Source organism: Taeniopygia guttata, chromosome 5 (assembly GCF_048771995.1).
Source record: "Taeniopygia guttata chromosome 5, bTaeGut7.mat, whole genome shotgun sequence".
Classification (NCBI taxonomy): Eukaryota; Metazoa; Chordata; class Aves; order Passeriformes; family Estrildidae; genus Taeniopygia; species Taeniopygia guttata.
In genome coordinates this window covers 48330414-48356290 of record NC_133030.1, presented here as the reverse complement: position 1 = coordinate 48356290, position 25877 = coordinate 48330414, and the positions used below count along the sequence as shown (strand labels likewise).

The window sequence follows — 25877 nt, the reverse complement described above, 5'->3', positions numbered from 1 at the left end:
GCTCTTTACTCAGAAAGCATTAACTTCCCAGACTGCTTTCTCTGATCAAATCCTAGCTTTGTGGGGGAGTGCCTTTTCTGTCATTCTTGTTCTTCCTGCCAATTCTGCTCCAGTGAACTAGAAAAGTGACTAAATGGACAAGGCTCTTACACTTGGGGAAGCAGGGCTCCAGTTTATTCCAGCTGCCTGTCAGCTGACAGTAGTAAACCAAAGGGGAGGACTGAGGAAGAAACTGCATTTGAAATTACATTTTCTCTGGAGATTCTAACCTTGTGCACTAATTTATTATACAGTCTGAAAAATGTATTTCAAGAGCCATAAACCAACCACGGATTCTTATCTAACATGCAGTGTCAATCAGAACAGTGATGGATATCCACTTATAAAAAGTCCATAACTGCAATATTTTGCCTCAGTCTTCAATGGGAATGTGATATTTATCATAGATGGCAAAGGTAAAATTAGCAGTGGAAATGAAAGTATGGAAATCCTGGGAAGTACTTGCTGGTGGAAGAGTATAGAAGTGTTGACCAGAATTCTGGAAGACCTAGTTGATGAAGTGACTGAGGCTTCACTGAATATTACTGGATTTGTTAACAGATTTTGCAATAGTTCATGCAGTACCTCTACTCAGTGAGAAGAGTTGTGTGACAAAGGCAAAGTTGGATTGAAAGTGAGACTTGGAGACCCTTCAGTGAAAGAAATAATTCTCAGAAATGCAAGAGCAAGATTGAGTATGGAAATGACTGGGGAGGACAAAGAGCTGGAGTAGTACTTGATCAGAGCTGCATCTCAGTTGTGCATAAGTTGGCTGGGCACAACATGAGGCATCATCTTGTCCCCATTAGCAGCATCATCATCTTGTCAAGAGTGTAGTCTCACCTTTAGTTTTGTAAGCCTACAGATTCTCCTTCCCTTGTGGAATGGTGGTGTTTGTGCTTTATGTACCCAGAACAGAGGCTGCCATGCCCAGTGAAAGCAGCTGGGGCTGGTCAGCAGGGCAGGTGAAGCCTCTATGTGCACTAAGGCAGAGGTTTCACTTTGGTTCCTCACAGGCTGGGGCTGTGATTCTCTTGTAATCCTGAGAAATGTGCCTGGATGGCAAACCCAGCATGTGGCTTGGTCAGTGCCAAGATGACTGCACAGCAGTATGGTGCTGGAAATCTCTGCAGCGCTTTCTGGGAGGAGTAAGAAACTTAAATAATTATATATGATCCTTGTAGACATGAGAGGAATATGCATAATCTAAATAAGGCTAAGGGTCATTGGCACTGGAGCAAACAAAAACAAACTAGCTAGGGAAAAATTTTGGAAGATGATGTGAAGAAGATTCCTAGCATTTACAGGCTAAACATTGTGGAGCAAGAAATCTTGTCATAAGGTTATCTGTAACAACAGGAGGTAGAAAGGAGTGACCTAAGAGTACTCTTCTGATCTGATGTTAATTAAATGGAAAATACCTTACCTTTGCAAGTTTTAGATAAAAATAATAACAACAATTAATCCACAAAAAAATATTTGAGAGAAAATGTGATAGGCTTATATGGAATTTAATTATAAAACTTAGGTGATGCTTCAGTTATAGTACTATATTTGCTTCCAGGTCAGTACTAGCAAAAGCTGCTTTGTTGAGGTAGATTGATGTTATTCTTAGCTCTTTAATAATATTTCCCCAAAATACTGCTGTTTGGGCTTCTCTCTTTAGTTGTCAGAAGCTTTTTTCTGTAGTTTTCAGTATGTTCAGCTTCTTCCAATTTTGTGCAGGATAATTCAGTAATGTTTGTTTTATTTTTCTGGAAGTGCTAGAAGCCCTTTCTTAGCCAATGGTTAGGCTCTGGCTCTTCTGACCTGTGCCTGATGGTGCACAGATGGGAGGGTGTGGGCCCTCCTTTCACACTGAAAATAGCTGTCCCTTAAAGAAGGATCTGCTGGCAGCTGTCCTGGCAGACTGGCAGGTTAACAGCTACCTACAGCTTCTGCCTTGCCTTTCAGAATCCGGGGAGGGAAGGGGTGCATTCCCCCTCCTGCCAGGAGGTTTTGCACACTGCCATGAGGATGGCCCTTCCAGAGAGTGCTGAGCCCGAGCAGCAGATGGCAGTTCACATCTGTTTCTTGGGGATGCTATAAAAATATATATTTATTAATGCTGTATTAAAAATAACCTCTTTTCTTAGAGGTTACTGCAGTGCCAGTGTAGTAAGTACTGCTGTGGTGTCATAACACTTTTGAAACAGTGACATTAGTCATAGTTATAACATATGTATGTATTTTTATATGCAGAAGTCTCTTTGGCTAAGGGGAAAAGGAATAAAAAAATGAATTATGTGCTTTAATCTGTGAATCTCTGTTTTATTTTAGTAATGAAAAGATTGGTCATCTTTTATCTAATACTGCAGTTCTGACTTTGAATATTTAATACAGCATTTTTCAGAATATTTGAGAGAAATGCACATGCATAAATGCAAAAAGGTACTTCAGAAGAATATCATTCACTTCTGATTCCTTTTCCACAGTCTCAAAAGTTCAGAAAAGTAAGTGCTAGTTTCTGTAGTACTGAGTGTGTACAAGCATGGACTACAAGTGCTGGATTTCAATACAGTGGCAATCTAGCTAAAGATCTCCAAAGCTCGATTTAGACCCTGACAGTTCTACTAATTATAAATTTTACTCACAGAGCCTAGTACTGGATCTGCAATTCTGGTTTTCCTTTGATACACAAACTATTCCCCTGACTTCAGATTGATTTCTTCATTAAAACATTTGATCAATTTTTCTAATTACCATTTCCAGAAGCCACATACAGTGCAGTGCATTTAATGTGGTTGTATAGAACTGTCACTGATGAAAAACAGCTTCTTAAAAAGTCACTGCTTGCTGTTTCTAATTATTTGTTCTTTAATTCTATCTGTACTTGACTGATGGACAGAAAACCATTAATTTCTTGACATTATAATAGTTTGCATGGAGCATCAGCTTTCAAAACAGAAACCTTCAGGTGTTCTAAACTAGAACCTAGCTTTAGGCAGTGGAGTAAGGACCCTGAATTCCTGGTATCCTCAGTTCTTGTGAAAAATCCAGCTTCTGCTCAGATAATTGCTGACTTTGAGGTTCCTCACTTCAAAAAACTTGGTCTATTTATCCTGTTTGGCACATGGATAATTTTTGGAGGAATTGGGTTTGGTTTTTTTTTTCCCCCTCTTTTGGATATTGAAACTTCTATGTTACTCCTAGGTTTTGAATAACAGAAATACAGTTTCCTATACTTCTGACCCTTTCACTCAATACTGGAAAAATAATTGCATTAATAACAAACAGTGCTTTGGAGTCTCTGTATGGAGCACAGTGATCCAGTGGTAAACTTGGCCTTGCTTTGAACCCAGGCAGTGTTGAAATACAGCTAGAGATTAGGCTGATAAAGTGGCAGGATTTCTGTAGGGAGTGCACTGTGATGTGTTGATATCTATGAGCTGTCTACATAGGGGAAGAGGTGAGGGCATGAATCACAAAAGACAAGAACATACCAAATTACAGAAATGACTATAGGCCCATTTCATAAACAGCACTGTGTGAAGCTGTGATTTCCTGCACCTATTTTCATCACAGGTACATGTATTTTATACTTCTGGGAAATCCTCATTTCTGGCTTGTGGGAAAGATGAGAAGACAATGATGTGGCTTCAGTGTGGGAGGGGAGGAAGGGAAGATGCAGTGGTGCCAAGCTTCCAGATAAGGGAGGTGATCCAGAGACCTACCTACACTTCAGTGTCACCTCATGGTGTCACACCTGGGGCAAAATGTAAAACATTTGCACCAGATGACAAATACTCCAAGTTTAGGACTGGCCATAATCTTAGGGCTAAGGCTATGCTTAATTATTCCCTGATGCCCATGGTGATGCAGTACTAGCCACAGCTGCAGCCATCTGACTTCTGAAGGGAGAACCATTATGGGGTTACTATGTTGGTAGCCACAGTGTATAAAATAAGGCCCTCAATGTAATTTTCAGATTGAGATAAAAAGTTAAATAAGCTCTGGAGTCACTAGCTGCTTCGTTTTATCATAAGGTGTTTTGTTGTTTCCAGTGTGCATGCTATAGTCAAATTAGTTCTTGCAATGTAGCCTGGTAGTCATGCTATTTTTTAAAAGCGGATAGGACATTCACATAAAGTGCAAATCAAAATTACAGCAGATTATTGCAAGAATATGTTGTCTTAGTAGGAAAAGAAGTCCCCCAAGGGCTTCCATCTAACTGGAATGCTACAATCAGCAGTTTTTAAAAACAACCTTCAATTTTGAACCTTTCTGCATTCTGGGCTGTGAGCAGTAGGGAACTAAAATGCAAGCACATCCTTGTGGGAAGGGGTCAGTCACTTCCAAGGGAGTTATAAGTACAGAGATGCACTCCCGACCACATGGGTTCATTGTTTCATGCTGGTGATGTGGAGTTCAGTGAGTAACAAAGCCAAAGTTGTTGTTTTAAAAATCTGTTGCCAAGCAGTAGGTTTTCTCCTAGCAACAAGTGTTTTGCAGCAGGGGAAGCAATTGGATACCTTAGAGGGTATGTTAGCACTGGGGGAAGGGCAGAGAAATAACAAACTGGGGCTCCAGCAGGGCCACAGAGCACACAGAGGGTGGGCTGGGCATGGAGGGAGGGGCGAGGCAGAGAGGGACATGTGGCACAGGTGATGAGCTGGGATAGACTCTGAACAAAAGGGTTGGCTCAAGGCACAGGCTCCTATGTGTTCATCAGCTGCTTTGTTTGGTTTAGTGAGTGATGAAATGTAGTATTAGTAGCTGTTTGTTCTCATTTAAAAAAGAAAATCCATACTGAGGTTCTAGGAAGTTTTATCTAGACAATATTTGAAGAAATGTGCTTTTTATTTTTCAAAAGAGAAAATAAGATAAGTAGTTTTAGAGAAAATAAATAGTTTTTATTCTGCATTTTGGTAAACAAATTATATGCAAGTTGCAGTTTCTTTTCTGATTTAAAAATAATATGTATTCATTATCACGTTTACTTGTAAGGTGAGTGTAGTGTTGCCAGTCCAGTTGGTTTTAAACCTTATAATGTGGTCACCCTTCAAAATCTGCATTAAAATGCAACCTGTGTCTGCAGATACAGAACTATGTCTATTCATCATTTTTCTGATGGAATGGTTTATTTCTAACTGATGTACTGTGTCACAATCTTTTCATACTTGCAGAAAATAATTATGCACAATGACTCAACATGCATGTGCCTTTGAAAGGAGTTTATAAACGATTTCTTATGCAAAGTCATACTTTGACTAGATGGACATGTTTTAGCACAAAGTCATCAGCTAGAATGAAAATAGGAGAGCACAGTATATAAATAATGTTCTGTTTCACTCTATGTAAGTGTAAAATATTGATTATAGACTACATTTAAAATGCATATTTTTATCACAGAGGTTGGAAAGCATCAGCTGTAGAATTTTACTTATTTTTCCATATATCATGGCAAAGTCTTCTCATTTTGCCTCACTAACACTTCTGTTTCATTATTATAGCATAACACTGTCAAGTCTCTGGTAAACCTTCAAGTTTGATAGATTTGTTTAAAAATAGCAGCCACCTTAACACTTGCAAAATAGGCTGAAAAAGCAGCATGTAACAAGGGGCAGTTTTTTGATGCTAAAATTACACTGCATATGGATTTGCAATGCATACATTGCACATTGAGTTTTGTAGCTATTTATGGTCATAATCCCTGATTTTTAAGTTTTTAGATAGGATGGGGATGTTTCTAGTGTGTCCTTCTGCTATCACAGTTTAGAGTTGATTATCTCTTAGGCTGGGACCCACTTTAAAACAGTAAGATAGTGAACTGGGAAAATTATTGTGAAGTTGGATATAGTGAATTCTTTAAATCTTTTGTAGCTTTTAAAAATCATTATTTTCCACATCTGAATAGCTCTGTCTGCTTTTACATTATCAGCTGTTAGCTTACTGGGCTTCAGCAGATCATCAGCAAAACAGGCCACTGTTCTTCTGTCTCCCTGCTCTTATCATTAAAAGCAAAATCAGTCCATTTTTTATTTTCCTATGCTTATAATGTTTTCTTGTAGCTGTTGTTTCTACAAGACAAACTTTTAGCTCTGAGGGCTATTTTTTAGCTAAATAAGATTTGTATCATACAAGTATAGGAAGCTTTTCAGCAAACAAGTCATGTAACAGACCTGCCAGGAATAAATTAATATGAATATCATATCTGGTACTACTCAAATCTCCATAGTTTAGACTTCTGTAGGTCAACAGACTGTGTTTCTTAAACATGGTGAGAATCTCTGGCACTTTTTTGTGTGTTAAATCAGCCACATTTCTTGTTCTTATTCTGTCCATTTCTCCCATTTCCCAGGTTCCTTCTCTGCAGAGAGAAAGTTCAGCACCCTCCCCGAAAAAGGCAAGAGTGCAAACAGAATCATAGTCACAGTCCCCTTTTTCTCACTTTTCTCAAAAGTAATGAAATTTATTTACCATCTCCCACTTCTAGTCTATATTTTTCTCAGAGAAAATGGAAAGATTCCTCTTGATATCAAGTGAATAAAGGTAAACATCTGAAGTGGTGCTTCTCTTGAGGCTGAGTGAAGGCACAGTAGAGAAGTAGTCAGAACAGTTAAACCTTAAGGAAATATCCTGCTCTCTTGAGACAAAATTTTTTGTTACACTGAAGAAACCACAGTGATCTTTGTATCTTTGTTACCTTTCTACCCTTTATTTTCTAGTTAATGCAAATATAGTTTAGCACTTTATGATAAAGCTCTGGGTTGATGAGACATATGATGGGCAATAACTATGACTGTAATTTTTTCAAAGTTAGTTCCACAGAAAAAAAAATAATGTTAGCTTCTCATTTGCCTAGAAGCAAGGAAAAAAGTGACCTTACTAGACTACTGTAAATGGCTGGTGTAAATAATTTTTAAATAGCTGTTTTTCAAAATTAAAAATTAATTATTTACAGAATTTTAGTCCTATGTTTATTTGTTTAGATACGTGTTTTGCATTGACTGTTTGGTTAATCATTATGACAGGTTAATTTGGAAAGCGAGAAAGCCCTTCTGCAGAAAAAAAGATACCTTTGCAGTGAAGACTACACTGCAGGCTTATTTAAGCAATTATGGCTTTATACAATTGCTTATTACAGGATGTTGTTCAGGTTCTGAGTCATTATATTTTATTGATTAATAATAGTGCATTTTTTAACTGGAAATTTTATTTCAAGACTGTAGTGCTCCGTTTGAAAATCCAAATTCATCTGAATGTTTTCCTTTTAAAAGATGCTTACATTTGTCTAATGAACAAATGGGCCTTGTTTCACTGAGCATTGTGAAAAACAGTCCTTGGAGAGATGTTTGGGTAGAATAAGCAAAGAATAGCAGTTTTGTACGTGAGGCAATGTAAAATGAAGTGTAAAGTGAATGACTGAGGGAGGAAACACATGTAAAATCATTGCCCAACAAGCAGGAGACTTTGTGACTCCAGACTGGGTGAGGAAAGATTTGGCAAGATCTTGAAAATAACCTGTGGCAAAAGTTGGAAACCCTTTCTTCCCCATTTTGATTAATTCCTAGAGGGTTTTGTTCTGTTAGGATGTGAAGTATGCACAGAATCTGTCTGTGGTGACAGCAGTACCTCCCCATTGAAGGCGGCACACAGTGTTACACAGTGTTGCTCTTTTAGAAAGCCCCTTCCAAGAGCCCCTGGAGGCTCTCAGAATTGCAAAATCCCTTTTACTCCCAGCTCTGGCTGGGCACTGTAAAGGGCTGTTGACCTTTCCTTGAGCATCTCAACTCCACAGATCTTTGAGTACTGCTGATTATTCAAAGTGACTGGTATAAATATCAGTGGACTGGAGTCATGAGGCACTGGCTTCATTGGTTGTGATGATGGCATAAAAAAGTCTCTTTGTTTCTTCAGAGATTCTCTTCACTTTCTGCCTGTGCCATTTCTCATTAGAGTTTTCTCTTGGAGTTTTTTGAGTTACAAAATCCACCCCTACAATGTAGAACTGGCTAAAAGAAAAACAAGGTTTGCCTAGAGAATTTACAACATACAGACATCCTAACCAGAGAGAAAGTGAAAGCCTTAACGCACTGAGGGGAGATCAGTGATTTGACAGGAAAAAAAATCAACCTCAAAGGAGCAACCAAATTCTCAGCAAACCAAACATGGAGTAAAGTAATAAGCACATTTGTACCGAGCTGCAAAATGAAGAGGTCTGCTCACATTAGAGGTTTTTTAACTGTGTTAGAAGCAAATGTCATACATTTATTGTTCTTTCATGTGAAAGAGATGCAATAGCAAAAAAGATTCTGCTTTCTCCTGCAGATGCCAACAGTTGTCTTAACACCTCTGTCAAGTACTGCAGCATTCTAAAATGTACAAAGATCAAATAGGTTGCTTTAGGAACTTACTGGTTTTATTGTATTTTGTCAAATTGATCTTCTTATTTACACAAATTATTATATAGCACTTTTTCTAATTGATTCAGGTTCCAGAAGCCTTCTTATATTTTATCTTTTTAAAGATTTATAGAGAGGATATACAGAAAAGGCATTCTGCTTAGGTTTTAAGGTAGCATGCCAAGTCCTAAGGTGTGAACCATATGTCACTTAGGTACCCCTCTGTGTTTCTGCAGAGCTGATGTGTTTTTCAGGCCCATCTCCAGCCATAAAGCAAAAGACTTAACATTATTGTGCAAATAAATGTTGTCTGTACATCTGCTGCTAAACAGGTGAAGGCCAGAACTGATAGCTTTGAGATTTTGTTTCCAGTTAGAAAGCAGAAGAATATACACAGTGAAGGACTGGGATGATTTGTACTGATTTCTGGGACGTCTTAGAGGAGTTTTGGGTTGGGAAGGGGGTTAGATGGGTGGGTTTTGTTGTTGGTTTTAGTGGTGTAGGTTTTTTCCTGAAGCGTTAATGCAGAAAGCAAGTGTGTGCTGACAGCTGGTAAACTGAAGTTAGTTTTCTTGGATGAGTTTTGGTGTGAGGTCACCAAAGGATATTGCTGTGTGATAGACATGCCTGCTCCTTCTGCTGTGGTGTGTAATGCTTAATAGAGCAAATCAGGCAAGGACTGCAAACAATTTGAAATGCTCTGTGCCTCAGAATTTTAATGAGTCATCCGGGAAGGGGATTTACAAACTGGACACTTACACTGTCTGACATCTGACCATCATTCCAAGAGAGTTCCTGAATCAGAGGGTATTTTGTGTTCTTTCTCTAGATCACTTATTTGAGTTCAGCCCACAGCTACAGTGATCAACTGTCACTATCCTTTTAATGCTCTGCATGAAACAAGTCTAATTTTCTATTGGTTCTTTGGAAGCAAAGCTTGTTGTTCCAGGGCTACTACCTGAGGCAGAAGACTTCATACCATCCCAGGCTGAGACACCAGTGAAAGACTGACTTTCAGCAGGCACTCCCTTGAGAAAGCTGTGTCCCCAGCACATGAGGGGACAGGATGCAGCCTCATTGCACATGCAAGAGTGGTTCCTTCACTACTGCCAAATGCTAATTTCAACACTAATGCTTGTATTCTTAGGAAAGTATAAAAGCAGACAAAGCAGCCAGTGTTTGCTCTAGTTCTATCACCTGGAAAAATCTCAGCAATCCTTTTTGCCATACAGAATAGGGCAGATGTGATGTAATATGTGTCACTTACTATGAACAGGCTTATATCTGCAAAATTTGGTTTTTCTTTGGTCTTGAAGAGAACAACTTGTATCCTTAGCAAGCAGGGAAAATGGTCTGGCATATTTAAGAAAAAAAGTATTAGCAATATTCAAATAATTCACATGTTTAATCAGTATAAAATTAATTAATCTGCACCCCAAAAAAAGAAAGGCTTATGAAAATAGAGACTCTTAATCTTGAAAAATAATAACACTTAATTTTTATTAAGGTTAGGTGCATTGCAGCAACATCAGCTCTGTGTATTCCATCTCCTTGCTTCATTTTTTTGTAGTTTCACATCTGATACCTACCAGTCACTGACAATCACTTCACTGCAGGGGAAAAAAGCACTGACCCTGAGAGTTGCCCAGTTTTTATATTGGAAGTACTATTCACTTGCTCTGAAAATGCTGACTCAATTGACAGCTCAGAAAAAGTCCAAGCCCAGAAAAGCCCTCTAGCATCTTTATGTGAGAACACCTGCAGGCTGATATAAGTTAGCTTGCATTGCATTTATTTATTCACTTGCCAATAATGTGCAGCACTCTTTATGTTGTTCTACAGAGCAGGGTGTGCTCAGTTGTTCTGTAGGATGGAGTTTACAGTCTACCCAAGCTGAAAGTCAGCCAGGTGGGCACAATTCCGGAAATGTATGGTGGATAATTCAGGGGCTATATAGAATGTCAGTACTTTCTAATCAGCGGTGCTTAGGTTAATAAGGATTTGAGGGACAGATGTACAGAGAGATAAAAGAAACTGTGGTCCAAGGAGTGGGGGCTGGGAGGGCAGGAGGCACAAGGCCTCTGTAAGCATGTAACTGGGACACCTCTCTGCAAAACAAAGATTTGTGGTCCATATGTGTTTTGCAATACAGAATCACAATGTAAAAATGCATAATATCGTTAGGATTATTATAATCCCAAAATAAAGCTGTTTTACTGGGTCATTCCATGACTTTTCTGGCACAGCAACATAGCTGAATGTGATGGATGGAGATTTCCATGGCCTCATTCAGCCCATATCCTAGTGGGTTTGGATGTGCTCTGGATCGTGTAGCGTCGAATTGGATCCCATCTCTCAGAGGAAGATAGAGGAAGTATGCTCATGAGGAAGTTCTGTGCCTGCTGTTCCTTTGTGCATTACTGGGGCAATATCAGTCCCTGCTCCTGTTCCACTGATAAAGTCAAGGACCATGGTGTTGCCCATTGAGCTGAATTCAGTCTTCTTACAGCTGCCTCCAAGTGCTGCTGGTGCTGTGTGTGGTCTCGGGTGTTACAGGGCATGAGCTGGGTGCTGAGATGCACAGGGAGGGTGTGAAAACTTCAGGGCACACACCTTAGGACTTCAGATAACAGGAGCTTGCTCAAAAGCCCTGGCACTTCCTGCTTCTTGGCATATAGGTGGAGTTTTTGTTATTTAGTCTTGTTTCCTGTCCAAAGCTGCTTGACTTTGTTGGTGTGGAGTAGCTTGCTCCAGTCCTTGATCAGGTAGTTTATTTTCTTAAACTTAAAAAATAAATTAAAATTACGTAGTCTAACACTTTGAGTCTAAGAGCTGCTTACCCTTATTTCACTGCAGTGACCTTGTTTGAGCTTCAGGAAAGCCCTACTGGCCATTCTCAGCCATTTTCCCTTTGTTTTCTTGCAGGCTCTGATACTTCACCAGCTTGGGCGCTATAGCTTGGCAGAGAAGATCCTCAGAGATGCTGTCCAGGTGAACTCCACAGCCCACGAGGTCTGGAACAGCCTGGGAGAGGTGCTGCAGGCTCAAGGCAATGATGATGCCGCGGCCGAATGCTTCCTGACGGCCCTGGAGCTTGAGGCCAGCAGTCCCGTGGTCCCTTTCACCATCATCCCCAGGGTCCTGTGAGAGGGCATCTCCATCAACCGCTTTTTGGTCTTGACTTCTGGGTGAGCAAACCCACTGTGTGAGACTGTCTGGTAACTGGTTAGTTTGAGAAACTTCAGAGCTACAGGTTACAACTCCACTCTTTTGTGGGAAAGTGGCCAGAGCAGGGAGGTGCCACCATATGTTAATGCCAGGCTGAGAGGACAGAGTGGTGAGCCACAGCCAAATCAGTCATATTGCCTGCAGTTTTTCCCTGGTAGTTTTAAAACATCGTTACATTGTTCATGGATGATGTGCCATATTTTGTTAGTGAAACTTGAGTGTTACATAAAATTATAATGGAATAAACTACCAATTGTAGAATAAGTTAAGATTCAGTGGCAGAGCAGACTATTTTTAACAAGGCTGTTAATAAACTGTTCTCTTCCTGCCTCTCAACCTCTTTTGGCCCAAAGTCAAAATGTGAATTTTCTGTTTCCATCTCTATTTTAGTCCAGGCCAGAAAATCAGTTGAGTTCTTGTTTTTAGTTGTTAATAACTGTGATGTGTGGCTAACTGTTATCTAGAGCAAAGGCTGAGTACAAGAATATTTATATTTTACCAATGTATGCCTGTTACAAAAAAATATATTAGTTATTTAAGTTTAACTTTTTTATGTGAATTCAGAGTTTATTTATCAATGGAAATATGTAAAAAGAAGCCTCAAATGGAATATTTACCGACATTCCTTATACATGAACCCAGACTTGGCTAAATGGGAAGATTATGTTAATAATAAAATGATTTTTAAATGGAACCTTTCCTGTGTCCTGGTTAAGAATCTGGGGGAAATAGATGGCTTGTGAACACATTTTTATGAGGTGGCTGGCTGGCCTTGGAAGATGAGTAACACCAAAATCATATATTCAGAGGCCAGTCTAGAGAAAAGAAATTGCTATACTCTTTGCCAATGGTACTCTTATCTTAGATTTCAGGTTTCCTTAAATCTTCACAACTCCTTTTTTATTCCTTTCACTCCAGCTCTTGATGAAGCCAGATTACACTGCCTCTACATAATACATGGACATTTACATACACCTTGGTAGTGTGTGGGAAAAGCGTGTTAAATATTTATACAATATTCTTTGGGGTTTTTTACTGCCTTCATAGTTCTTTCTCAACATCTCCTGCCCTTTGTGTCCCTTGAAAGAAAAGTTGGCTGGTTTAGTAGACAGATACTTGCCAGAGATTCTCTGGGATGTGTGGAGAAGAGTCATTGTTGCAGTGATGTTCAGGTGCGTGAGCTGGGGTAGTGGTGTCCACTCATTTACAGCGTTGGGCACATTTGGAGTCTTGGAAGAATTCCAGGTTCCCCATTAGACTGGGTGCTCCTTGATACTTGGCTGGTTGTCATAAGAAGTGGTTGTAAAGTGCTTAGCACAGGATAGCAGATGATTCAGGAAAATAACAGCAAATGTTGTTCTTTGTCCCTCACCAGAGCTTACACACTTCAAACACATGGAGGATCCTCACTGTGGCAGTGTGGGTTCCCAGTGAGCATCTTCAAATGGCAGAAGACTCAAACCTGGAGGGCTCTTCAGTTTTCCCCCTGGCATTTCAAATGCCTGTTAGTCTGAGGCTACTTTGAAATTGTATCTGCTTGGTATTTGGACCATATGTTCTCTGCAAAATGGACCAAAACCCTGTAATAGGTAGTGTTTTCAAATCTATTTTAAAGGCAGTAGAAATTATGTCATCTTGCTCACTGCGAAAAACATCAGTTTTGTTTCCCCATTTAAAGTCCCTGTTTGGCATTTTTTCTTCCTACTGCCCTTGGCTTCCTTTTTCTCTTTTCTATTTGCCATTTGTAATCTTTTCTAGTCCCAGTTCGTAATTTGTGTTCTGGCCCTTCTGTCTTTTGGCACCCATTACATGATACCAAAAAATAGTGCAAAAACTTTATTTGTTTAATTCCGTTCCTCCTGAGCACATTTCCTGTCCTAGTTCCATTAGTTGTGATACCTTTCACAGGAGTGCTCCTTCACGTATTGACTCATCTTTTACTATAATATCAAAGCTATTCTATCAAGTCAATTTGCACCTAGATCTGAGGCAGGAGGTCTTTTTCAACAGAGCTTCAGACAAAAGTAGAGAATAGGAGAATTCTGTAACAGAATTCAGTTTCCATTCTTCTCATTCCATTTCAAGTCCTGGCCTCTTTTGATAAACTCCCAGTGTAGAAAGGTTAGCAATCTAATTGTGTCATGTCTTTTATTAGTGGAGAAGTTGTCACTGGTGTTGTGCATATCAGGTGAACCTGAATATCTGTTTCCTTTTTTTTGCACTGGAATCAGTTTCACTGTAAATCCACAAGCTTCTACCTCTTGGGAATAGCCTCAGCTACCAATTTTTAAAAATGGATTATCTCTGTAAGGCTGTATGTTTAGGAATTTTCAGGCAGAAGTGGAAATCCTTGCAGCATATGAATTAAACAGCACTGCTTGTTTAAACACAGTTTTCAAGTTAAAACAACAAGTTCCTAGGTTTTATGGCTGCATTCTTTTTTTTTTTAATTGAGTAAGAAGGCGAAGATATTTTTATATCTGTTTAGCTGCTATACGAGAAATCTGCCTTTTGCAATCTGCTCTCAGACCACCATAGCTTCTCAGTCACTGGAGTGAAGGAAACAATGCCCATGTGCACAGCCAGTCCTGGGGAAGTGTTCCCTTGGTGCCTATGGGTTGGTGTCATCCTCATGAGGGCTGCTCCTGGACTTTGTGGCTGGCAAAATCTCCATGTGGCCACACAATCTGTGTGTGCTCTTGCTCCCCCAGCCTGTGGCAGGAATAAGACCCATTGAAATGATCAGTGAGGTAAGTCAGGGGCTGAAAACATGCCTACACCTTGCTCCCTTGTCTCAAGGTTTTACTAACCTTTGGGTGGGAGCTAAGTCAAATAAAATGGTTATTAAAGTGCATTGTCGAGCACTCATATTGATATAGGGACAAGTTGTACAAGCCTGAGATCTTCATCCTTTCAGGGATTACATACACTTCTCTGAAATTCCAGTCTTAAAGATGGGAATAGTGGAGGAGGAGAGGAGGAGGAGACTCCCCTTATTCTGCAGTGTGCTTGTGCTACTCAAAGTGATTAACATTTGATTTACTAAGCGTATGCTAAAGTGTAGCAGCAGTCTCTATTGCACTTGATGAAAGGTCTGACTCTGCAGTGCCTGCAATAAGAAAATTTACCATTCAAGTAGTTGGTAAAATTTCATCTCTAATTTTGGTGTAGATAACCATTTTTACTTCACAATTTATTTCATTTCTACTTTTGCTTTCATGATTGATAGAGAATCAATGATGAAAGCAAAAGTATAGAATAGGATAGGAGCAAGAGAAACAATCCAAGCAGAACTAATCCAACTCTATCTTGGAAAACTTTTGTCATTAATTATATGCATTTTAAACATCAAAGCTATTTTTTAAATTGCTTTAATTTTCTTTGAAAATCTGTTTTTTCCTGAGTAGACTGTACTACTGTGAAATGATAGCAGAAACTTGGTATATTAGAGTTCCAGCTTTACCTTGCTAATTCTTTGTTTGTTCAGTTCTGAGTTGTAACAATATTTTTCTCACAATCATACTTTCTCTCCTATAGCATCAAGTTAAAAAGCTTGTATGCTAAAATATGCTTTGAACAAGTACACTTTGCCAGCATTTCATCTATTTAACCTCATTACTTCCAAACTACCTTTTTCTGATCTCACTGATGGCCTGTGCTGGACTGTGTTACACTTCCACATGCATCCACATTATCACAAAGACTATTTGGTAAGGATTCTGCTCATGGACAACAGGAAAGATGAAGAATATTCAGCTTTTGTCCTGTGTAGCTGTCATTGCTGATTGTGTGAAATCTGATGGGAGTCTCAGACTTGCCAAGCCAGCAGGCAGGCTCAAAGAAATGGGACAGTGAAGTTAAACCTAAGGAAAATCAGAATGCTGTTTTGGAAAGAGGAATGTGTGTGGAGTGAGTGTTGGTCAGATTTTGCTCTTCCCCATTGCAGGGACGCATGGTACTGATATGCTGGTTTGTCACCACCTTGGTCACCTGGCCTTGCCAGTTCTCAATTTAAAGCACCTTTTTAGCCCAGGTGTATTGTCCCTCCAGTTACTATTTGAAAGAGCAAAAACTGTACCTATTGATTTCTAAGCCCTTTGAAAAGATGTAACTACTCTGTCTGGCTCCTGTTCCAAGCCTTGTCATGGGACAGAAGAGAACCAGGAGCCACCGCCCTGGCACCGCTTCGGACATTCCCGGAGTGCCACAGCTGCCAGGTGTGCTCTGTTGCACTGCAGGAGCAAACAGCAAAGCTCCTGAAGGCAGGAGGGAGAGCGCTTTGGCCTTTCTAAATATGGCTTAGAAAACTTCCTTGGAGGGACTGAGTGTAAAAACCTATTTTAGACATTAAGGGGTTAATGAAATGTGTCATTGCTGTGCTGAATTATTTTCCTTTGTGTCCTTACATGAGGCAGGGATCTCTGTAGGAGAGATGACCCTTGTCTGCTTCATCCAGGTATAAAACTGTACAATCTGTTCCCCCTATCCTCACTGAGAGCAGCATGACTGGCTCTTGGCTCCTTCTCTGCCTCTAGAATTGCCTCCCCAAGGATGTGACACTCCTCAGTATGAAATTACTGAAGGCGCCCTATCTGGCTTGAAAAAATAGACAATTAAATAAGGATATTTACTGGTTTTTACCAAGTGATGTGGCTTTAAAAGCATCCAGGGTTTTCCTGTTTGTTTCTATAGCTGAGCCCCCTCCTCTGTAAAGACAGTAAAAGCTGGAAGTCCCTCTGGTGGGTACAGCTGATGAATAAGTATCTGATCAGCATGTGAGCCCCTGGGTTGGCTCCCAAAGAGAAAAGTAGACCTGCTTACCAATTTTTAGGTGGATGTTTTTTCTACAGACATGCATAGATATGCTCACCATTACAGAGAGCCATGCCACAGGTGTGTCTTATATCTATGGCAGAGTTTTGGGAGGAAGTCCACTTTAGCTCCTGTAGTACAAGTTCACTTTAGCTGCTGTAAAGCTGTCTCCTCTATAAACAGGCTTTGGTTTTTTTGACAGATAGTTGGTTGTGCCAGAAAAGGAAATTCTGACCCAAATTTTCACTTCCAGTGCATGTCAGGTGTATATCAAAAGACAAGCCTGAGACATTATTATTAGTGCAGGCTTTCCTAAGATTGTTGTTTTCCAAACAGCACCAACTACTAATGTAGGACTGGAGGGGGCAACAGAGGCCATAAAACATGACAAGTTGCTTTCCTTTTGACTGTCTTGCAAAAATAACTCTTTATTGGAAGTAAAACAGCAATCTTCTGACTGAAAAAAAAAATTTTGAGGGTCCCTTCAAAAATGGGTTTTTGCCTTTCTTCTTTTTAATACTGCAGTCATTTAGTATAACTAACTCCTGTGAGCTGGAATGAGAACCCTGCAATCTTCAGGGCAGGTCCTGTGGCCAAAGGACCCAGCAAATGCCTTCGTTGACAGAGGACCTACATGCTCTTAGGTTAAAATCTCTTCTTCCCAGATGTGTCCTTCAGGAGTAGGTCCCACTTGATGATCCCATTGCCCCAGTGCTGCAGTGGTTGCCCACACTGGTGGCCAGCCTGCAGGAAGCCCCGATTCCAGGACAGGTTCTCCTGGCCACTGCCTTGCCTCACCTCTCAGGGGTGCATGGGGTGAGAGCACCACATGGAGCAGGAAATCACATTGCACTGCTTTGGAAGCAGTCGTTTCATGGTGTGTGCTGAGTCAGCCACACTCAGCCAAAAAGTGAAAGAAGTAGGCACAAGCTCCTCTGGCTTATGAAAAGCCCCCAGGAGGGCCCAGCAGCAGATGCAAACAAACCTTTGTACAGCTTCCATCTTGTGCTCATCAGAGAACTCTGGCATGTTCTTTGTTGTTTGTTTTAGGTTAGAGGCTTCATGTGGAGGACCACGCACTGCAAGGCTGAGCTTCAGCAACAGCAAGGGTTAATCAATATTTTTTTTTGTATGCCAGTTTATGGTGGCATCCAAACTCATGCACACATATGGTGGCAACTTCATCTCATGCCTGACCCAAACCAAGCATCTTCTGTTGAACAGGAAACCTTGTTCTTGTGCTTGCTTTGCTCCTGTTATGTCTGGTTAGTGTGAGGCTACAGGGCAAGCCAGACCAGCCCACAGTGCTCGTGGCCTTTACTTTTTGGGTTGTTTTCTCACTGCAGAGGAGGCAGTGGAAGTGAGGAGGCAATGTGAGCCCATTTCAGAAACAGATAGCAGTTAGGTGGGTTGGATTATGCCTATTGAGAACCCGCACTCTTGTTTTCCTCAGTGGTTTCATCAAAACAAAGGCTGAAGTAGGGTGGCAGTTCCCAGCTGGGTCTCACCCACATGGAAAGTAGTTTTCTCATCCTGGCCACAGAGCACCACACTTGCCCTAAGAAACACAATAGGAAAGAACATGGGAGGTTTCTGTTCCCAGCAGAGATGCCTTTGCTGTGAGTAGTAGCCTGATGTATTATGCTAATGATGTCTCTTGTTACATTACAGTTTGAAAAATAGAGACTGGGTGATATTAGAGATGATCAGGAAAGTTAAAATGCATTCATTACAACTGTGATGCTAATAATCTGTATGATAAAAATATACTGCATGCTTATGTGGATGTTTCTTGTTCAGAAATAATGTGGACTTTGCTCACTGTAGCTTACAGATGAACTATGAGAATTTGTAAATTGGTGTCTAACAGTAGCCTAGACTCATAGCTCCCAGCCTTGCCAGAATGGCCAGAGGAAAGGAGGCACAGATCATATAGGTCACAGCTGAAAACAACTCTCATGGCCAACATACCTCAGAACATATCAGCTTCACCCTGTATTTCTTATCTAGGAGTCTTATCAGACCTTGATTCCCTCTCTGTAGAGGATTTGAATGGGAAGTGATGCTATTGCCCAACTATTTCCTTTCCTGGCCCCAAAATGGACTTAAGTTGTAATTCTTGGCCATTATCGCCACCAAACATTCAGTGCTGTGTATAGTGGGTTGCAGTTTTTGAATCATTCTCTTGCCCTAGGCCCAAATTAGGCCAATGTTAGCACAGGGCTCTGGCACAGAGGAGAGACTGTCCCATCAGTCTGGCTGTGCTTGTGAGACAGCTCTGTCAGCATTCAGCCTTCACAGACATTTCTAAATAGGATTTTCACTGGGAATGATATTCTGTGATACTGGAAATTCAGCCTTAGCTACATTTTACTTCCCAGTATGTTGATATTGATGCTCTTCTCATGTTCTGTTGCTTCAGCCTCCTTTCTGTGCAAAGCCCACTCTGGATCCCTGTCAAGAGCTGCCTCCATCCTGCTCTCTGCCCTCGATTTCCCATTTCTCTGGGACATGCTGAACAATACGCTCCAGGAGCTTTTGTGCCCTGATTCCTGGAAGAAAGCATCCTCTCAGAGCTGCTCACTCGGCTTGAGACGCTCAGGCACAGCGACAGCTGCAGCCTACATGAAGCAGGGGTGTATAAATAGCTTGCAAGAAGAGAGGCAGGAAAAATTACATGGTATGGCACTATGGCCAGAGCTGCAGTATTCAGGTTCAGCCTGGTTTTGCAATAAGCTTTGCTTGAGCCAGCATCAGAATTATACTGGGGGAGATCTAAAATTTCCACTTTTCCTCAAAATTCATGTTTTTAAGTAGTTTGCAGAAATTTTACAGTGGTATCTGTGACTGTGAGTATTTGAGCTTTATCTTAGTGACTGACTTAGAAAAAGAAAAAAAGCCTATGTATTCTGCAAGTCAGGAACCCTGGGCTTGCCCAGCTTCGCTCATTAGGCTCTAGAAAGGGCCTTACTCCGTGTACCATGTAGCTTTTGGGAACCCATCTTTCTCTTTGCAGGACAGCTTCAACAGGGGGATGTTTTCTCCCCAGCTCCCCTCCTTACCCTGCTGATTGAGTGCCAGTCTTTGTGCTGAGGGAGCTGTACATCCAAACACTCCCAGCCCAGATGAGACAAGACAAGACCTGAACTATCTTATCAACTGGATGGAGGCTGTAATTTCTGGGCTGTTGTAGCTTAGCTGGCAGGACTTGGGCACATTTGCACACCAAGCCTGAGGAGACTGCAGCAAAATAGTGCTGAAGTTTTTGGGACAGGAACCATGTGTCTAACAGACCCAATGTGAGCATCTCCAGCTGTATGTGGTGCTTGGTTTATAGGACACACAAAGTCCCCTACTGACCAGGAGATGCTCAGTGATTTTTAGTACTTCAAGCCTGGTAACACCCTGGAAGTGCAGGTTGCACTCATGAATAGTAACCTACATTTGCTGGGTTTTCCTGGTGGATTCAGCTGGGTGCCACTGATGCCTGCAAATTACCATCCAGGAGAGATGAAAATTTGTTAACTAAACCCTAAACCTTGGGCAGGGAGTAGAAGTGGCACTGAATTTCACTGTTTACATGAAACAAATCCACAGGCTGGCAGACTTGAGAGGTTTCATAAGTTGATGTTTGGATGTGAACAATAGTAACCCTCACCCATCACCTCAGCATGGAAATCACAGCAAATGCTTGGCTGAGGCCTCCCTTGTGCCCCCAAAGGGAGGCACCTGCCAGGCTGAGCCACCTCACTCACCATGACCAGCTCACTGCTCCACAGCCAGACGCAGACAAGCTGCTGAAGGGCTGCAACCCAGAGCTGGTGACAACTTGTGCCTGTCACTGCTCTGCACCGATCACTGTGTCAGGGAGACACACAGCTTTTAGAGCCATAACTATGCTGAGGCCATCCCTTAGCAACAAAGCTCTTACAGTGCTTTTAGTGCTGCAAATGCTGGAGATTGGGCACCTTCTCCACCACCAGACTGCAAAGGGGTGCAAGGCAAAGCTGTCCCACAGAGGGTGCCTGCAGCAAGGCACCCTCTGTGTGCTGCTTAATGAGAGTGCTGCTTAATGTGAGAAAGAATTCTCTGGATGTCCCTCTGTACATACACTGATCATTGAATAATGCTCTACAGGACACTGTGCCCTTCTTGGCTGGCAGGGCATGGCTGCTGGCTGACTGCTGCCTTGGAAATACAACCTTGACAGCTGAAGCTGAATCCTAAGAAGCACAATAAATAGCATCCTATAGAAACCAGTGGGACACAGCAAAGCCCATCCACCAACTAGATTGGAGGAATTAAACACCAGAGAATGAATATAATCTCAGGCAAGAATAAACAGCTCAGCTATTGCCCAGGTCTTAGCTGAAAGGCCCAGCAATACTGGCTGTGTTGAACAACTGTGTGAAGGCCATGTTATGATGGTTCCAGTAATTGCCTTCTGATAGTTTCAGATGTGCTCAAGTCTGGAGCAGCCTGAAGGAATGCCACCACAATGATTCCAGTTATTATATGGCATGGCACTATGGCCAGAGCTCCTGAGAGGAGCAGGACTGAGAAAGTCTTCACCCACGAGATGCCACCACCATCTGGAGTTATATACTGACAACATACATGGTCCAGGTTGCTTAGCACCGTTTACTCCAACATTACAGGCCTCCACCACATGGTGAAACACAAACCAGGAAGCATGAGGAAATTTTTAAAAATGACAAATATGGTACTTCAGCTATATCAACTGTTCCTTGCACACACACAAAGTCCTGTTGCACTGCTATTAGCAGAGCACTTAGGCCTTTATATGCTCCATATTTACAGTTTTCATGGCTCTAACTAGAAGCTTTATAGGATAAGATGGAAGACCACCTTTGACCACATTTGTATATCCATGGACAGCTACCTGAGGGAGATAATGCACAGTATCCAGGCTAATATCCCCATGTGCTCCCTTCCTGTGGGTAGAGGATTACCTGGAATCACTGAACAAGGAACATGCAAGTGAATTAAGCCACCTTCTAGAAAAAAAGCTTAAATTTCATTAGCCCTTTAGGTTGCAAGTATGCCACACTCGGCACACTGTAAACTCTCCATCTAGCTGGGTAGTGAAAAGTGTCTCTGAGTGGAGATCAGAGCAATAAGCCTGCCTAATAAATGGAGTGAGATTACATAGACCTGCAAGGGAGCTTCTCACTGGCACAGCATGTGCTGAGGTGCATTACCAGCCCTGCCCAGCATTTCAAACAGCTTTCTGCAATGGCAGAAAAGGCCCTCAACAGCATGTTCCACTCTTTGCTGACAGCTGAGTACCCAAAGTAGTGAAATGCAGAACATCTGCCAAAGGAGCAAGCCCTCCTGAATAAATTAGCATCCACCTGGGATATGGGCTTGGATCCCTTGACTGGCTGAGACCAGCTAAGGAATCAGCAAGAGTACACAGGAGCATCCACAGGTCACTGTGCAAGTCTGCAGAGGGAAGGGAAGGGAAGCTGTGTAGTGGTTTCCATCACCCTAGGCTGGGAAGCAATTCCTCCTGCACATCATAGAAAGCTCCCAGGTATTAGCAGGCATGCTGGGGGAAGCAGCCTTTCTGCATGCCCTCACATGCAGATGCCACACTCTTCTGCATCACTGGAGGATGGGAATGACAGAAAAACAAGCACCCCATACCCAAGGTCTGTGTGAAGAGCTGAGCAACATCTTCTGGCCTCACAGTGATCAGCAGTAGCCCTTATGCACACAATGAAGGTGTTCCAGGAGAGTATAGGCAGGATCAGCAGAGACATGGCTGCCTCTTTTTCAGGCTGTCATCTCTCGGATTTGGGAGCCTGCCAGGAGAGACCTCGAGGTATTGCATCCTTTTTGTCCATTGTGGGGCAGCACTGCCTTTGCCTTGATGATATAATGCAGCGGAGTCCTCTGAGCATCAAACTCTGCAGCCCTTTCAAGGAAAACAATCCTTCCCACAGGTTTGCATGTTCCTTTGCAGAATTCATTGCTCAGCCTGTGCTTCAGATCATGACCATGGCTGGTGCTGCCTCCACTGGCTTGGTGGGAATGCTCACTGCCAGAGAGGGGAAGGAGCTCGCTAAATTTTAATCACATTTTGGCTACCAGTGCTATGGCCAGGAAAATACTTGTTTATGTGATTAGAAAAAAAATGTGTTACATATATATAGTCTCATCAGCAGTTAGTACCTGAGTATTGCAGACAATAACCTCCTGGATGAACACAAGACAAATCTCTTGGTTATGATCTCCTGGAGTGCCTTTACCTCTAGGATCCTGATGTTCCCAGAGCTTGCAGGAGGGAAAGGCACCTCAGCCCAGTTCCTGATGTACTGGGGAGCTAACAAGCCCTTGGCAGTAAATGGAGCTGGGAGGAAGAGGGAGCCTGGATGCACCAGGAATAGCTGTGTTTAGTGAGGGGGAGCTTTGTGTATTCATCACGAGCAACTCAGTGGGAGTCAGCAAGCCACAGTGGTTCACAGGAAAGCAAAACTGATCTTTGGATCTGTGCAATAGTCAGAGAAAAGGGACTCAAGACAGCCACAAGATGAGGTTAAATCACTGTTCCCCTTCAAGGATGCCAGAGCTGAAATGAAGGTGGGAGCTCAGTGAAAGCCTGGGGATTGCTCTCTGAGGAGCTCAGGCTGCAGCTCTTTGATGGTGAGGCCAGAGAGCAGAGCAGTGCTCAGTGGGGTCAGGAAAGGAGCTGGTCCTGGACAATGCTTTTACCTGGCTGCCTGTAACATGGGCAAACCATCAGAGTCCTGCTGCCAAATGCCCACCAGATCCGTGGGGATCTCTGCAAAGCATACAGTGCAACCTCCCTCTTACGGGAGAGTTTGGAAATGCAAAATGCCCATACAGCTGTGGCCCAATTCAGTAATTTCTGAGAGCTACACAACCTGTGACCCCATCTGCAGAACCACATGTGCTGGGTCCCTGTCCCAGTCTCTGTGTCTCTCTTAAACATTAGGGAGCTTTTACTAGACAAATCTTTAATGCAGCCATCTAAAACCAGCGTCCCTTGACAACCTTGCCTGTTTAAGTATCTATTGCTGCTTTTCATCTGTCACAAGAGATACAGTACCTTTGGGTTTTTCTACTGCAAGAACTAGCAACACACTCTGCTTCCTAAATCTTCCAAAATAAGTTGCATGCATTCCAGATAACTTGCAGAAAAGCTAAAAATAGGAAAAGCTAACCTCTCAATTTAATTTTTTGATTTTCGTTTTTCTTCTTGGATGTGCTCCCTGGTTTGAGCAGTTGTACTTCCTGTTAGATCAGGCACTAGACAATAGTTTTCCAGGAGCCTGGAGATTAGAGGAACTCATAAAACAATTCCACATCCAGCAGCACAGAACTGCTGGCACTCACTGAAAGGTCTGCCCTGGAAGTGGCCTGGGTTGTCTCTCTCCTGTCTGCCTTCCTTACACTGATATTTCTCTTCCAAAAAAATCTTCTAAGCTGTCTGCTTTTATCTGCTCCTGCTACTTACTGAACCTCCCTGGTTTTCTCAGGCTGTGCATCCCTCAGTGTCTTGCTCCCACTCACTGTTGAGATTAATGATGCATAATATTCCAGAGCTATCGCATTCTGGTACTCGGAGCTCACTTCGTTCTTTCTCAAATTCAAATTTAACTTAAATTTAAAAAGCCCCACACAATTGAAAGCCTGTGTCTCTAAGTGGATACCAGATCCAGGAGCAAGTAGTGGCTGGGGGTGATGAAGGGGAGGCCATGTCAGATAAAATGGGTGGTCTTTTTGATGTGAAGTAGGTTCTTCAGTTTATTTAGGTGTAGGTATGCAATGCTCCCTAGCGTGCAGTGAAAAGCCTGCCTAATTTGGAGCACCCAGGGACTTTGATTGTCCTTTGCAGGTTTCCTGACCAGGTCAGCAACAGGGCAGGGACTACCCCAGCCCAGAGTCTGAAGGATGTTAGGAGGCAGACAGGAAGAACCATCCTGCTTCACGGACTTTATGTTGGCAAAGAGTGATCAGCTGAGGGCAACTGGCTGCAGGACTGTGGTGCTGTGATTCACCCCCTCTGGCTGGGAGCCAGCTAGGAAACATTCAGGAAATCAGATTTTCACACTTCTCAGGACACAGGCAGGAGGTGGGTGAGAAACTGGGCAAATCTCAGCAGTACAGAGTCAACTGCAGAGTCTCTTGACCTATCTGTCTCCAGCACTGGCAGAGCCATGCTGGAAAATGGGCACCCTGCTCATGTCTGTTTGCAGAGGGGCTGGATCTGCCCTTCCTGTGCCCCACAGATGAACTGGAACCTCTCACCTCCCTCTGCCCAAGCCAAGGGCCACCTTCAGAGCGCAGCAGCTGGCTTCACCACACACACATGGAAGAGGCATTTCCACCCACACTTGCACCCCTCTTTGAAACCAATGAGGTTTACCTTTCAACTGGATAAATGCCATGAAGCACTTCAATGGTAGTTAAAAATGCACTCACATGCTACATCATGGAGGAGTGGGCTAACAAGGTAATGGTGACTAACTCCAGGGTTTCAAAGTGGCGGAACTGAGTTCCCTGAAAGGGTGAGTGAGGTGGCCTGCTGCTATTGAAATTTGCTACATCAGCCTGCTTGGGTCCATGGCAGACAGATCTCCTAACCTACAGAAAAAAATGCAGATTTATGTGGTGCAGAATGATGTTTTTCCTCTTAGGGCAGTCTCTGTGAGCTGAAGCTGATGAAATCTGCTCTGCTTCATACGTTCTGTGGGATGTGCTTGCCTGAACAAAGCCTCACTGCTGTGCCTTTCTGGAAAAGGAATCAGCCATCTTATTCCTGCGCGCATTGAACTCAGCTGCCAGCTGCTTTCAGTTTGTTGCAAGAAACTCTGGATGGAGTAAAGTCCAACAGCAACAAGGTCAAAAAGGAGAGAATCATTCTGCGCCTTGAAGAGAGCTGGGATATTTGCCAAGATCAAGCACATTTTTTCTCTAGCCAGTCAAGGGACACAGAGGCTTTTCCAGATGCTCTTGTCCAATTCAGAGTAGTCTGGCCAAAAGCTATATTCTGGAGGAATCCACTCTGGGCTGAATTTGGACATTATTTTTAGACAAACATTGTGTCCTTCTTTACAAGGAGAAAACCAGTGTGCAATCTATATCCAGGCACCCACAAATACAATGCTTTGAGACATAATTCAGTATGAGCAACTCCACCACCGATTCTCCTTCATGCTGGAGTACAGTCATGGTGTCCTTCGTCAACTTGATGGTGTCCAATCCATTCCAGGGTACAGAAACATCAATGTTCTGTCGGGGGGCTCACTCCACAGCTTTCCTTCCCCAATCCTGGCTACTGCAGGAGGTCTTTCTTGTGCCACCAGGGCTTTGGTCAAGAGAGGACAACTACAAGCAGCATGCCTTACCCTTTGTGGTGATGGT

At 42.4% G+C, this 25877-nt stretch overlaps 1 protein-coding gene across 4 annotated transcripts in view; it reads left to right on the top strand.

Moving 5' to 3' along the window:
* Window positions 1–12345, top strand: part of TTC7B (tetratricopeptide repeat domain 7B) — a 120021-nt gene extending 107676 nt beyond the window's left edge. For all 4 annotated transcript variants that reach the window (XM_072930336.1, XM_030274846.4, XM_030274845.4 and 1 more), the window contains one exon: window positions 11349–12345. In XM_072930336.1, coding sequence (XP_072786437.1) covers window positions 11349–11570 — 222 coding nt within the window. In that variant the 3' untranslated portion in view covers window positions 11571–12345. The remainder of the gene's footprint in view (window positions 1–11348) is intronic.
* Window positions 12346–25877: the final 13532 nt, after the last annotated feature.